A 15,578-nucleotide genomic window follows, 5' to 3' on the forward strand; every position below is an offset into this window, starting at 1 on the left:
TATAGAATTAAAAACACTTTATATTGGGCAAAGCATGGACAAGATCAGATAAACGCACATCAACACGAGAGGTTTCACATTTTTTATTATTTATTTGGATCATGAGATATTTGTAATATTCAACAGAATGTAGACGTACTTCACACTTGTGACCACACACACGACTTGTTTTCCCACATATTTACCACTGAATAGACCAACAAAGGAAGCTGGCGCATTCTCTAGCCCAGTGCTCATGTACAAACACGAAAGGTGTAGGGCTGGAGCCTCCCACAGAACAAGAACTTGTGCGGAAAGTAGAAGGCCACCACGAACCCAAAGATGAACCCAGCGGACGCCCCGATGATGGACGCATCGTTGATCCTGTGCAGTAGCTTCCGAATCCGGACAAACATCTCACGAATCCAGATAAACCTGACGTGTATCCGCACCCTGAACCTCTTCTTGCACTTCTTGCCCAGCGGGGCCCCGCAGAGCCCCGGGTTGCCCGTGAAGTTGCCAGCCGGGAAGCCCTGCAGAGAGTCCGGGACAGGACCCGTCAGCGAGTTATCGGCGACATCGAACGAAATGAGCCGTGAAAGGTTGATCGCCGGAATCCCGCCAGTGAACTGGTTGTGTTGAAGAACGAGGACATTGAGGTACGTCATGTTCATGATGCTTGCAGGGATTCCACCTGAGAAGCTGTTGTTCGAGAGGTCCAGAAAGCTTACATAGGGCATCTGCTCGGAGATGCGCTCCGGCAGAGGGCCTGTGAAGTTGTTGCCTGACAGGTCAAGAGTGGTCATGGAGGTGCAAAGCTCGAGGCCTCGAGGGAATGGACCTTCGAGTCCTAGGTTGCCGAGGCGCAAACTGAGAACCCTGTCATCAAAAGGGTTCCAGCACACCACGCCAATGAAATCGCACATGGGACTGTCAGTAAAATTCCACGGGGATTCGTTTTCTGAGCCGGCTTCGAGTATACCGTTGGGATCAATCAACGACTGTTTGAGGTCCTTCAAGCATTGGAGATCAGAATCACTGATTCCATGGCCAAAGTACGATGACGAGCTGCTTAAGAGCAGCAGCCAGACGACCAGCTTCGTGTAACCATGCATCATAGAACCTGCCGTCTGCCTTCCAGTGTCACCTGCTCCACAAAAATATGCACCATCAAGGATGTTCTGGCATATCCTTGTAATGTTTTGTATGAGGATATGCGATATAGTACTACTGTCTAGCACAAACCTTTACAAAGACGTCCCTTCACAAAAACGCAGTGGCAAACAATAGAAAGAAAAAATCCGGCTGTTTTGAGCTCGTCTGATCCGTACCTCACAGTTGCTCACCAATTATGCAGCAGAAAGCAGAGACGGCACTGGTAGAAATATATGAACGAAACGTTTATGTCATCCCCTAACCTAAAGAGGAACAGACGTGAACGAATATATGATCAGAACATGTGTAAGAACACTTAAAACTCTGCTTCAAATAAGAACAAGAGATGAAAACATGGAGACGGTACAAAAGCAGGCTCCAAAAGGCAAATAATAAGCCATGTTTACTTGCTTTGTTGATCTCATGTACTCCATGCTAGTTCTTAGACAAGGTAAGGTGTTTTGGAGAACTCACCAGTTGATGCAGCCAAAGTGGAGGGCACCACCTGTAGCAATTGAACAGGCACAGCCCTTTTGAAACGGTGAATCTCTGCACTAGATGACATGTTTTTTGTTCTGTTAACTTCCAAGTCTTGCAAATGGAAATGCTTGTCGCGGTCGGCCAGCCGGCAAGAAGGTCAAAGTCATCAGGTTACACGCCAAGAAAAGTAGTATTGTATTAAAAAATCCTGGTTTAGAGAGTTAATTACGTTAGGAATTCAATTATATGATGTAAGGCGAATTTCCACTTAAAATAGGGGCAGAACTTTCTGCATTGATGTATCACATCATCAATTTATGAGGATAGAAAAACTAAGACATATGAGACAGACAACTAGACAGCTACTTCGTCAAGAGTAAAGACAATCCTTCTCATGGTCCTAGTAGGCACTTGGATTGAGGATCAAACCATGGCTTGTTAATTATAGATTAGAAGTAACTTAATATTGGGCAAAGCATGGGCAAGATCAGATAAATGCACACCAACACGAGCGGTTCACAATCTTTATTATTATTTGAATCATGAGATATTCGTAATATTCATCAGAATGTAGATGTACTTCACTCTTGTGACACGTACACGACTTGTTTGCCCACATTTTTACCACTGAATAGACCAACAAAGGCAGCTAGCGCATTCTCTAGCCCAATGCTCACGTCTTCCACATATGCAATCTTGCCATCCTTGTAATGCTTGGTCATGTAATCGAGGAACTGTGGGAATAAGTTGATGTAATCACTCTGGATGAAGCCCTTCATACTGATCCGTTTCGGCACCAGGCAAAAGAGGTTGTGGATCCCTGCAGGATCAGTCATGCCGTGCTGGGAGACCATCCCACATACTGCTATGCGACCATGCATCCGCATGTTAAGGAGTACAGCATCTAGCATTGGTCCGCCTACATTCTCGAAGTAGATGTCGATACCTTCAGGAAAGTACCTATGTATGGAAAGATTGCAGAACAAAGATAAGATCATTTTGGTGCTATTCTCCCCGTTTACTGAGTTCAATAGAATTACTAATTTCACAAAAACGGTAAGCAGATGATGACAAAAAATATCTGCCAAATGAACAATATGTTTGATTTGAGGGCCCACATCATCCTAGAATTCATCCGACCATCATTAGATCACTCATGACTTTTGGTAGGATTGTCATATCCCTTAGTTTGTAGTCGTCTCCATGTTAATAAGAGATGATATGTGTTAGGCTTGGACTTAGGACCAGGTGGTTCATTCACCATCTGGTTCAATAATCCTAAATGGGAAAGTGTGCCTCATAATTCAGGTAGGTTCATTCTGTTAACATGGCTTTCAGATGTCATGTTCATTATAACCTAGCTTGATCCGTCTATGGTTTATGCAAGTTACCGTTGTATCTTTTTTTAGGTGTTCTGTTGTATCCTATTGAAGGAGAAGGTCTGACCTTTTTAGTGCTGCAGTCAAGTCAGGCTCCTCTTTGTAATTAAAAGCTGCATCGAATCCAAACTTATCTTTTAGGAGTTCAACCTGAAACAATGTTGTAGACCCTGAATGATACAGCTAAACAGTTAACGAATGACATACTACAAGTTGGATGAGTACTTTCTCATTTGTTCCAGCACTTCCGACAACATAGCAGCCATGGAGCTTTGCAAGTTGACCGACAATCTGACCAACTGCTCCAGATGCAGCAGAAACAAAGACAAACTCTCCTTTCTTCGGTGAGCAGATTTCATAGAATCCAACGTAAGCTGTAAAACCAGGCATGCCTGCAGGGAAGACCAGAGTATTAGTAAGCATGTCGGAACAAAGAATAGTTAACAAACAGCAATATCAGAAACAGTAGCTACATGGATCAGCAATTCAGCATACACTAGTCCCTGTTACAACATCGACATTCCCTCGACCACATACCATTATTCATTCTGTGCCTACTCTAACCTCCATTTTCTTCTGGATTACACATTACAAATTCGTGCAAGCAGGGGAAGACTTTCTAAAAGGAATGATGTGCAGTAGGTGTTGTCCTTCGCATGGTTGCATATCTTCACTCATGATACATACTGTGGATGCTTCAGGATTCAACCGAATAAGTAAAATAGCAGCAAGAAACCAACCGAGAAGCCCCAAATGGTAGGAGAGTGGTATGTCGCTTTGCTGAATCTTGTTCAGCTGTTCAGGCTTGTCAATCAGGCTGTATTCCTCCCAGCCAGTCATTCCCGAAACAATGTCGCCGGCGACGAACCCCGGATGAGTGGAGTCCACCACTCTCGCCACGCCCAGCCCTTCTATAACCTTTGACACAATAAAATTTCTCTGGTCAGTAAACAGGAATTAACCAACAACATGAAGAGAGAAGCAGACGGAAGGGAAAAAAGGACTGACAGATCCGGGCTTGAACGGAGGGATGTAGGAGCCGTGGAAGTCCCGCATCCGGCCGCGCATGTAGGGGTCGCAGGAGAGGTAGAGGTTCTTCACCAGCACGGCCGGGCCGGCGGCGCCCTCGGGGACGCGCAGCGGCACGGCGCCCCCGTCGACGAGCGACATGTCGTCCTCCCTCGGCGCGCGGCTGATGTACTCCCGCAGCACCACCTTCCGGTTCCTCGCCGACCCCGCCGGCGGGCTCGCTTGCTCCATTGCCGCCGTCCGGGGAGTAGCAAGCGCTTTTGGTGGAGGGAACGGAGCTCGCCGAGGTTTAGGTAGGTGAGGTGCCGGGTGAACAGTGGGGGTGGGAGTCGCCGATGTTTAGGTAAGCACGGTGCCGCAGGTGGTAGCTGAATCCGACGGTCGGGAGGGGGGAAGCCGGTTCGGTCAACTTTGCCGAATCATTTTCAGCCATTAGTCTTGTTATATATACTCCGTCTATGGTTTATCCAAGTGTTTTGAGTTTTCATATTCAAAACCTTATATTCGAATGCACTTTTAGTTGCAAATATTTTTTCTCTAAAGAACTCACAAACACAATAAAGTTTATTCAGAAATATGAAGGGAAAGAGTGCTCGCTCGCATCGCTCCAGGGGGCGGCTCGGGCGATCCAGATCTCAGCTGCCGCCCCCACCCCCCACCGCAGCCAGAGGAAGTCACCTGGCTAAGCCAGCACAACTGACGGTGGTGACGGGCCTTCATCTCCTCGTGCGGTGGGTTGCAGCACGGGCCTTTCATCCCCACAGGGCGGTATCTTCGTTGTTGTAGATCGGCAGCCCTAGACGTCGAGGTGCACACGGCGGAGACGAACGCCGGGGGCGGTGGCCCCTGTCTTCTTCGGGTACCTCGACGACCGTTGTGGCTGCAGGGTGGCACGACACCTAGTTCGGGGGACTCGGAGCGACTAAGCCCTCATCCCTCTGTGGGGCGGGTGGTGACGGCGGTGTCCGCTTAGATCTTCGGGCTGCTTCTAGGAGCCGGCGGGCGACAGTGTGGGGGGCATTGCTCTGCCTAATAAAGGCGGTGGCCCTAGGGTTCCTCTCGCGTCAAGATAAAGATTTGCTTGATGCTTATCGTCCTTGATCTGGTCGGGGTGTCAAGTTCTGAAAGGCTCCATCGATGAACTCCCTTGGGCGCATCATGCTTGGAGAATGCTGGAACGGATGGGATTCGATCGTACGCACCCATGTTTTTTCTGACCGTTTGATTTATGAAGAGAGCGACGCGAAGCTCTGCTATTTGTTGTCATCATGGGACATGTCTTTTTCGTTTCATGGTGAAGTCAGAGGCAGAGGATGTCATGGAAGTTGTGATGTGAGGACTAGTAATTGTGGTTTGTGTCTTTGTGATGATGAGGAATTTGCTTGGTGTTTCGGGACTCGTAGCAGCGTCATGCAAGTGGGGACGACAGCACACGAAAAGTTCAAGGTCTTACCTTTTAGGGTGAAAATTCAAGGTCTCGCCTTAATTGGATGTGTGTGGCAATGGTCTTTTTTAACGGATTGTTTTGAAAGTGCGGACTTTCTTCAGGGTGAAAACCTATGATCTTTGATTGGACGAAGACGATGCTTGTGCACTGTTTCCTTTTTAGAGGCGTCGCTTTTGAAGAATTTGGACTTCAAGTGTTGTTTTGGTGGTGTTTGTACTGCTTGTTTTAAGAACTAGGTCATTGTAGCAAGACTTTTCTTTTTTTTTGACCTTATGAATCCATAGTGCCATTAGGATATTGCGTTATTGTAGATGCTCGGTCTAATTGGTATCTTCACAATATTGATATATATATATATTTTGTCGAAAAATAAATATGAAGATTCCAACATAATAAAAAATACATCAAGGTCCCTGGACCATCACACAACCACTATCATTGCCACAACAAGCTCCCAACACGTCACTGTCGTCGCTCACATACTAGAGCCGGTCTAATCTTGTCAATTACAGTCAGTAAGTCATCATGCACGTACCCCTAAGGGTCGGTGCCCTTAAGTCGTTGAACCCTTGAATCAATCTGAAGAACTTAACACCAAATCTCGTCATCGCGTACACATGATGAGAAGCCATAACCTCATTGCCCGAGGAGCTGGTGGAGATCTACGCCAGAGCTGTGTCTAATCTGTCTCGATGGGCGAATTTGAGAAGGATTGGAGCCCAAAAACGACTCAAAGAAGAAGTGTTGTCATCCATCCAAGTGTCACCCCTCCAAGGACTAAAAACTCTAACCAGTCTACTAGTCGAAGCCGAGCAGTATGATTCATGTCCCTGCCACCGGCCACCAGAACGACAGATGTAGGGTTATTCTTCTTTATTTATGTATCTATTTCGTTCTTCTTTTTTCATGTGTAGTTGTGTGTTTAATTCGTGCATGCATCTCTCTTATATGTTTTTGTTGATAGGAGGTTAGACACCATAATATAGGGGTACGTACTTTAGCATAATATTTTCTCTACATCCGTTTGAGAGATTTTCTAGAGAAATAAACATTTGTAGCTCGCATTTTCAAGTTGGATACGCGCAATCTCATCACCTTGGATTGGTTTAGATTTTTATTAGGCGATACTAGGTCGCTATGATGCAATATATTTGCCGGACTATAGCTTGTTATTTGTTATCTTGCATATGTTGTTTTGTTTTATTCAGTTTTCTAACAATTGAAATGACTTATTAGATACTTGACATGATGTATTGCTCAAACTTCTATTCTTGTTACCATGACACTGCTTTACTTCCTTGGTAGTATTACATTTTTCTTTGGATTATGTAAATTCCTAAAGTAGAGCTGACAACCAAAATCATCATAACTTAATTTCCACCCCGCTTGCCACACATGTCGTGTTGTATTATATGTTGCTTACACATAGAACAATTGCATAAACATATTTATTACTCGCACATGTCTTTTGTATAGTATTGATATGTGCGCACACTCTTTTAGTATTCTTAGTTTACCACGTACTATGATTGCCATAATATGGATGATGCCACAGATCTCTAGTCTAGTATTGATAGAAGCCTCATCGATAACAAGACAAAGGCGAAGGATATCCAAAGAGGATAATACAAGAAGCTACCAGGATGCTCGTGATGCGTCAACTGTCAATAGAACGCCGAACACTCTCATAGTACTTCTCACATGTTGTCACACGCCTGATGCGAAATTAGCTGGAGAATGAGCAGGGGGTAAGGCGAGATGTCTCAAGAAATATAAATCTTACTTATGCTATGAAGGAAGGATGTAAGACATTTTTTGGTTTAAAATGATGGAATTGAATGCTTGTTCTATTCATTATGTAAAATGAAAAGTGAGGAATGGGAAAATGACTAAGGTCTGGGAGGGCTGGTCCATTGTCAAATGACCTCTTGTTGTAGCATTTGCAATGTTATAGACCATTACATTTTCTCACGACATCAACAATCTATATTATGATGGCTAAGGGTTGAGTTTGCCATGTTAAGTTTTAAGAAGAAATGTTAGGGGACAATATATAGAAATGTGGGTATAAATGGAAAGGTCACTTGATGGTGTTATGTTTCCAATGATAATGATATAGTGGTGTGGACCCCATGTTGGAATTATGCCCTAGAGGCAATAATAAATATAGTTATTATTATAATTTCTGTATCAAGATAATCGTTTATTATGCATGCTATAATTGTATTGAATGAAGACTCATTTACATGTGTGGATACATAGACAAAACACTGTCCCTAGCAAGCCTCTAGTTGGCTAGCCAGTTGATCAAAGATAGTCAGTGTCTTATGATTATAAACAAGGTGTTGTTGCTTGATAACTGGATCACGTCATTAGGAGAATCACGTGATGGACTAGACCCAAACTAATAGACGTAGCATGTTGATCGTGTCATTTTGTTGCTACTTTTTTCTGCGTGTCAAGTATTTGTTCCTATGACCATGAGATCATATAACTCACTGACACCGGAGGAATACTTTTTGTGTATCAAACGTCGCAACGTAACTGGGTGACTATAAAGATGCTCTACAGGTATCTCTGAAGGTGTTAGTTGAGTTAGTATGGATCAAGATTGGGATTTGTCACTCCGTGTGACGGAGAGGTATCTCGGGGCCCACTCGGTAATACAACATCACACACAAGCCTTGCAAGCAATGTGACTTAGTGTAAGTTGCGGGATCTTGTATTACGGAACGAGTAAAGAGACTTGCCGGTAAACGAGATTGAAATAGGTATACGGATACTGACGATCGAATCTCGGGCAAGTAACATACCGAAGGACAAAGGGAATGACATACGGGATTATATGAATCCTTGGCACTGAGGTTCAAACGATAAGATCTTCGTAGAATATGTAGGATCCAATATGGGCATCCAGGTCCCGCTATTGGATATTGACCGAGGAGTCTCTCGGGTCATGTCTACATAGTTTTCGAACCCGCAGGGTCTGCACACTTAAGGTTCGACGTTGTTTTATGCGTATTTGAGTTCTATGGTTGGTTACCTAATGTTGTTCGGAGTCCTGGATGAGATCACGGACGTCACGAGGGTTTCCGGAATGGTCCGGAAACGAAGATTGATATATAGGATGACCTCATTTGATTACCGGAAGGTTTTCGGAGTTACCGGGAATGTACCGGGAATGACGAATGGGTTCCGGGAGTTCACCGGGGGGGGGGGGGGGGGCAACCCACCCCGGGGAAGCCCATAGGCCTTGAGGGTGGCACACCAGCCCTTAGTGGGCTGGTGGGACAGCCCAAAAGGGCCCTATGCGCCTAGGAAAGAAAATCAAAGAGAAAAAAAGGGAGGTGGGAAGGGAAGGAAAGGAAGGACTCCCACCCACCAAACCAAGTCCAACTCGGTTTGGGGGGGAGCCTTCCCCCTTGGACTCGGCCGACCCCCTTGGGGCTCCTTGAGCCCCAAGGCAAGGTCCCCTCCCTCCCACATATATATAGGGAGGTTTTAGGGCTGATTTGTGACGACTTTTCCACGGCAGCCCGACCACATACCTCCACGGTTTTTCCTCTAGATCGCGTTTCTGCGGAGCTCGGGCGGAGCCCTGCTGAGACAAGGTCATCACCAACCTCCGGAGCGCCGTCACGCTGCCGGAGAACTCTTCTACCTCTCCATCTCTCTTGCTGGATCAAGAAGGCCGAGATCATCGTCGAGCTGTACGTGTGCTGAACGCGGAGGTGCCGTACGTTCGGTACTAGATCGTGGGACTGATCGCGGGATTGTTCGCGGGGCGGATCGAGGGATGTGAGGACGTTCCACTACATCAACCGCGTTCACTAACGCTTCTGCTGTACGGTCTACAAGGGTACGTAGATCACTCATCCCCTCTCGTAGATGGACATCACCATGATAGGTCTTCGTGCGCGTAGGAAGTTTTTTGTTTCCCATGCGACGTTCCCGCGATCAGTCCCACGATCTAGTACCGAACGGACGGCACCTCCGCGTTCAGCACACATACAGCTCGACGATGATCTCGGCCTTCTTGATCCAGCAAGAGAGACGGAGAGGTAGAAGAGTTCTCCGTCAACGTGACGGCGCTCCGGAGGTTGGTGATGACCTTGTCTCAGCAGGGCTCCGCCCGAGCTCCGCAGAAACGCGATCTAAAGGAAAAACCGTGAAGGTATGTGGTCGGGCTGCCGTGGAAAAGTTGTCTCAAATCAGCCCTAAAACCTCCGTATATATAGGTGGGAGGGAGGGGACCTTGCCTTAGGGCTCAAGGAGCCCCAAGGGGGTCGGCCGAGTCCAAGGGGGAAGGCTCCCCCCCAAACCGAGTTGGACTTGGTTTGGTGGGTGGGAGTCCTTCCTTTCCTTCCCTTCCCACCTCCCTTTTTTTTCTCTTTGATTTTCTTTCCTAGGCGCATAGGGCCCTTTTGGGCTGTCCCACCAGCCCACTAAGGGCTGGTGTGCCACCCTCAAGGCCTATGGGCTTCCCCGGGGTGGGTTGCCCCCCCGGTGAACTCCCGGAACCCATTCGTCATTCCCGGTACATTCCCGGTAACTCCGAAAACCTTTCGGTAATCAAATGAGGTCATCCTATATATCAATCTTCGTTTCCGGACCATTCCGGAAACCCTCGTGACGTCCGTGATCTCATCCGGGACTCCGAACAACATTCGGTAACCAACCATAGAACTCAAATACGCATAAAACAACGTCGAACCTTAAGTGTGCAGACCCTGCGGGTTCGAGAACTATGTAGACATGACCCGAGAGACTCCTCGGTCAATATCCAATAGCGGGACCTGGATGCCCATATTGGATCCTACATATTCTACGAAGATCTTATCGTTTGAACCTCAGTGCCAAGGATTCATATAATCCCGTATGTCATTCCCTTTGTCCTTCGGTATGTTACTTGCCCGAGATTCGATCGTCAGTATCCGTATACCTATTTCAATCTCGTTTACCGGCAAGTCTCTTTACTCGTTCCGTAATACAAGACCCCGCAACTTACACTAAGTCACATTGCTTGCAAGGCTTGTGTGTGATGTTGTATTACCGAGTGGGCCCCGAGATACCTCTCCGTCACACAGAGTGACAAATCCCAATCTTGATCCATACTAACTCAAGTAACACCTTCGGAGATACCTGTAGAGCATCTTTATAGTCACCCAGTTACGTTGCGACGTTTGATACACACAAAGTATTCCTCCGGTGTCAGTGAGTTATATGATCTCATGGTCATAGGAACAAATACTTGACACGCAGAAAACAGTAGCAACAAAATGACACGATCAACATGCTACGTCTATTAGTTTGGGTCTAGTCCATCACGTGATTCTCCTAATGACATGATCCAGTTATCAAGCAACAACACCTTGTTTATAATCATAAGACACTGACTATCTTTGATCAACTGGCTAGCCAACTAGAGGCTTGCTAGGGACAGTGTTTTGTCTATGTATCCACACATGTAAATGAGTCTTCATTCAATACAATTATAGCATGGATAATAAACGATTATCTTGATACAGAATTATAATAATAACTATATTTATTATTGCCTCTAGGGCATAATTCCAACAGTCTCCCACTTGCACTAGAGTCAATAATCTAGCCCTCACATCATCATGTGAATTACATTGTAATAAATCTAACACCCATACAGTTCTGGTGTTGATCATGCTTTGGCCGTGGAAGAGGTTTAGTCAGCGGGTCTGCTACATTCAGATCCATGTGCACTTTGCATATATTTACGTCCTCTCCCTCGACGTAGTCGCGGATGAGGTTGAAGCGTCGTTTGATGTGTCTGGTCTTCTTGTGAAACCGTGGTTCCTTTGCTAAGGCAATGGCACCCGTATTGTCACAGAACAAGGTTATTGGATTCAGTGCGCTTGGCACCACTCCAAGATCCGTCATGAACTGCTTCATCCACACACCCTCCTTAGGTGCCTCCGAGGCAGCCATGTACTCCGCTTCACATGTAGAATCTGCTACGACGCTTTGCTTGGAACTGCACTAGCTTACCGCACCCCCATTAAGAATAAATACGTATCCGGTTTGCGACTTAGAGTCATCCGGATCTGTGTCAAAGCTTGCATCGACGTAACCTTTTACGGCGAGCTCTTCGTCACCTCCATACACGAGAAACATCTCCTTAGTCCTTTTCAGGTACTTCAGGATATTCCTGACTGCTGTCCAGTGATCCACTCCTGGATTACTCTGGAACCTACCTGCCATACTTATGACCAGGCTAACATCCGGTCTAGTGCAGAGCATTGCATACATGATAGAACCTATGGCTGAAGCATAGGGGACGGAGCGCATATGCTCTCTATCTTCATCAGTTGTTGGGCACTGAGTCTTACTCAATCTCGTACCTTGTAAAACTGGCAAGAACCCTTTCTTGGACTGTTCCATTTTGAACCTCTTCAAAACTTTATCAAGGTATGTGCTTTGTGAAAGTCCTATCAGGCGTTTTGATCTATCCCTATAGATCTTAATGCCTAGAATGTAAGCAGCTTCTCCTAGGTCCTTCATAGAGAAACTCTTATTTAAGTAATCCTTTATGCTCTCTAAAAACTCCACGTTGTTTCCAATCAGCAATATGTCATCCACATATAATATTAGAAATGCCACAGAGCTCCCACTCACTTTCTTGTAAATACAAGATTCTCCAACCACTTGTATAAACCCAAATGCTTTGATCACCTCATCAAAGCGTTTGTTCCAACTCCGAGATGCTTGCACCAGTCCATAAATGGATCGCTGGAGCTTGCACACCTTGTTAGCATTCTTAGGATCGACAAAACCTTCGGGTTGTATCATATACAACTCTTCCTTAACGAAACCGTTAAGGAACGCCGTTTTGACATCCATCTGTCAGATTTCATAATCGAAAAATGCAGCTCTTGCTAACATGATTCTGACGGACTTAAGCATCGCTACGGGTGAGAATGTCTCATCGTAGTCAACTCCTTGAACTTGTGAAAAACCCTTTGCCACAAGTCGAGCTTTATAAACGGTCACATTGCCGTCAGCGTCTGTCTTCCTCTTAAAGATCCATTTGTTCTGAATAGCCTTGCGGCCCTCAGGTAGTACCTCCAAAGTCCACACTTTGTTCTCATACATGGATCCTATCTCAGACTTCATGGCTTCTAGCCATTTGTTGGAATCTGGGCCCACCATTGCTTCTTCATAATTTGCAGGTTCATTGTTGTCTAACAACATGATTGATAAGATGGGATTACCGTACCACTCTGGAGCAGCACGTGGTCTCGTCGACCTGCGTGGTTCGATAGAAACTTGAACCGGAGTTTCATGATCATCATCATTAACTTCCTCCTTAACCGGCGTCACAACGACAGAGGTTTCCCCTTGCCCTGCGCCACCATCCAGAGGGATGAGAGGTTCGACAACCTCGTCAAGTTCTATCTTCCTCCCACTCAATTCTCTCGAGAGAAACTCCTTCTCGAGAAAAGCTCCGTTTTTAGCAACAAACACTTTGCCCTCGGACTTGAGATAGAAGGTGTACCCAACTGTCTCTTTTGGGTAACCTATGAAGACACACTTTTCCGCTTTGGGTTCCAGCTTTTCAGGCTGAAGCTTTTTGACATAAGCATCACATCCCCAAACTTTAAGAAACGACAACTTTGGCCTTTTGCCATACCACAGTTCGTATGGTGTCGTCTCAACGGATTTTGATGGTGCCCTATTTAAAGTGAATGCAGCTGTTTCTAATGCATAACCCCAAAACGATAACGGCAAATCGGTAAGAGACATCATAGATCGCACCATCTCTAATAAAGTACGATTATGACATTCAGACTCACCATTACGCTATGGTGTTCCAGGCGGTGTTAACTGTGAAACAATTCCACATTGTCTTAAGTGAGTACCAAACTCGAAACTCAGATATTCACCCCCACGATCAGACCGTAGGAACTTGATCTTCTTGTTACGATGATTTTCCACTTCACTCTGAAATTGTTTGAACTTTTCAAATGTTTCAGACTTGTGCTTCATCAAGTAGACATAACCATATCTACTCAAATCATCAGTGAAGGTGAGAAAATAACGATATCCGCCGCGTGCCTCCACGCTCATCGGACCACACACATCGGTATGTATGATTTCCAACAAGTCACTTGCACGCTCCATTGTTCCGGAGAACGGAGTCTTAGTCATCTTGCCCATGAGGCATGGTTCGCACGTGTCAAGTGAATCAAAGTCAAGTGACTCCAAAAGTCCATCAGCATGGAGTTTCTTCATGCGCTTTACACCAATATGACCTAAGCGGCAGTGCCACAAAAATATGGCGCTATCATTGTTAACTCTAACTCTTTTGGTCTCAATGTTATGTATATGCGTATCGCTATCAAGATTCAATATGAACAATCCTCTCACATTAGGTGCATGACCATAAAAGATGTTACTCATAGAAATAGAACAACCATTATTCTCTGACTTAAAAGAGTAACCGTCTCGCAATAAACAAGATCCAGATATAATGTTCATGCTCAACGCAGGCACTAAATAACAATGATTTAAGTTCATCACTAATCCTGATGGTAACTGAAGTGAAACTGTGCCGACGGCGATTGCATCAACCTTGGAACCATTTCCTACGCGCATCGTCACTTCATCTTTCGCCAGCCTTCGTCTATTCCCCAGTTCCTGTTTCGAGTTGCAAATATGAGCAACAGAACCGGTATCGAATACCCAGGCACTACTACGAGAGCCGGTTAAGTACACATCAATATCAGGTATATGAAATATACCTGATTTTTCTTTGGCCGCCTTCTTATCTGCCAGCTACTTGGGGCAATTGCGCTTCCAGTGACCCATACCCTTGCAATAGTAACACTCCGTTTCAGGCTTAGGTCCAGCTTTGGGTTTCTTCGTCGGATTGGCAACAGGCTTGCCTCTCTTCTTCGAATTACCCTTCTTGCCTTTGCCGTTTCTCTTGAAACTAGTGGTCTTATTCACCATCAACACTTGATGCTCTTTACGGAGTTCAGACTCTGCGACTTTCAGCATCGCAAACAACTCGCCGGGAGACTTTGTTCATCCCTTGCATGTCGTAGTTCAACACAAAGCCTTTATAGCTTGGCGGCAGTGATTGAAGAATTCTGTCAGTGATAGCCTCTTGCGGGAGTTCAATCCCCAGCTCAGCTAGACGGTTTGAGTACCCAGACATTTTGAGCACATGTTCACTCACAGACGAGTTTTCCTCCATCTTGCAAGCATAGAATTTATTGGAGGTCTCATACCTCTCGATCCGGGCGTCATTCTGAAAGATAAACTTCAACTCCTGGAACATCTCAAATGCTCCATGACGCTCAAAGCGACGTTGAAGTCCCGGTTCTAAGCCATACAAGACTGCATATTGAACTATTGAGTAGTCCTCCTTACGTGCTAACCAAGCGTTCTTAACATCCTGATCAGCCGTAGCGGGTGGTTCATCTCCTAGCACAGCATTAAGGACATAATCCTTCTTCCCAGCTTGTAAGATTAGCTTAAGATTACGAGCCCAGTCTACAAAGTTGCTTCCATCATCTTTCAACTTAGCTTTCTCTAGGAACGTATTAAAATTCAGGATGACTGTAGCGTGAGCCATGATCTACAACACAAATATATTCAAAGTGGACTTAGACTATGATCAAGATAATTAGAGTTTAACTTAATCAAATTATTCGCTAAACTCCCACTCAAAAAATACATCTCTCTAGTCATTTGAGTGGTTCATGATCCACTTACACTAGCTCAAGTCCGATCATCACGTGGGTTGAGTATAGTTTCAGTGGTAAGCATCCCTATGCTAATCATATCATCTATATGATTCATGATCGACCTTTCGGTCTCATGTGTTCCGAGGCCATGTCTGCACATGCTAGGCTCGTCAAGCTTAACCCGAGTGTTCCGTGTGCGCAACTGTTTTGCACCCGTTGTATGTGAACGTTGAGTCTATCACACCCGATCATCACGTGGTGTCTCGAAACGACGAACTGTAGCAACGGTGCACAGTCGAGGAGAACACAATTTCGTCTTGAAATTTTAGTGAGAGATCACCTCATAATGCTACCGTCGTTCTAAGCAAAATAAGGTGCATAAAA

General features: G+C 45.5%; 2 protein-coding genes across 3 annotated transcripts; both read right to left on the reverse strand.

Moving 5' to 3' along the window:
- Positions 1-67: 67 nt before the first annotated feature.
- LOC123445084 (probably inactive leucine-rich repeat receptor-like protein kinase At5g48380) lies at positions 68-2,034 on the reverse strand. Of its 2 annotated transcripts, none has more exons than XM_045122014.1 (3): positions 1,609-2,034; positions 1,311-1,397; positions 68-1,126 (listed from the first exon to the last, which is right to left on the reverse strand). In XM_045122014.1, exon 3 carries the CDS (start codon positions 1,095-1,097, stop codon positions 234-236), a length of 864 nt encoding a protein of 287 aa, XP_044977949.1. In that variant the 5' UTR covers positions 1,098-1,126; positions 1,311-1,397; positions 1,609-2,034; the 3' UTR covers positions 68-233. The 2 variants fall into 2 exon arrangements, with proteins under 2 accessions (XP_044977949.1, XP_044977948.1); XM_045122013.1 differs by having other exon boundaries at positions 1,225-1,397.
- A 90-nt stretch (positions 2,035-2,124) lies between these two features.
- LOC123445082 (2-alkenal reductase (NADP(+)-dependent)) lies at positions 2,125-4,438 on the reverse strand. The gene is made up of 5 exons (XM_045122012.1): positions 4,002-4,438; positions 3,734-3,911; positions 3,219-3,385; positions 3,061-3,143; positions 2,125-2,574 (listed from the first exon to the last, which is right to left on the reverse strand). The coding sequence occupies exons 1-5, from the start codon at positions 4,251-4,253 to the stop codon at positions 2,196-2,198; spliced, it is 1,059 nt and encodes a 352-aa protein (XP_044977947.1). The 5' UTR covers positions 4,254-4,438; the 3' UTR covers positions 2,125-2,195.
- Positions 4,439-15,578: the final 11,140 nt, after the last annotated feature.

Source organism: Hordeum vulgare, chromosome 3H (assembly GCF_904849725.1).
Source record: "Hordeum vulgare subsp. vulgare chromosome 3H, MorexV3_pseudomolecules_assembly, whole genome shotgun sequence".
Lineage (NCBI taxonomy): Eukaryota > Viridiplantae > Streptophyta > Magnoliopsida > Poales > Poaceae > Hordeum > Hordeum vulgare.

Bases quoted from the DNA above. Each gene is read 5' to 3' on its own strand.
- LOC123445084 (XM_045122014.1), bottom strand. From the start codon at position 1,097: ATGATGCATGGTTACACGAAGCTGGTCGTCTGGCTGCTGCTCTTAAGC.
- LOC123445082 (XM_045122012.1), bottom strand. From the start codon at position 4,253: ATGGAGCAAGCGAGCCCGCCGGCGGGGTCGGCGAGGAACCGGAAGGTG. The intron at 3,912-4,001 runs GTCAGTCCTTTT...ATTGTGTCAAAG, and splicing joins CTCCGTTCAAGCCCGGATCT to GTTATAGAAGGGCTGGGCGT. The intron at 2,575-3,060 runs GTCAGACCTTCT...TTCCATACATAG, and splicing joins TTGACTGCAGCACTAAAAAG to GTACTTTCCTGAAGGTATCG.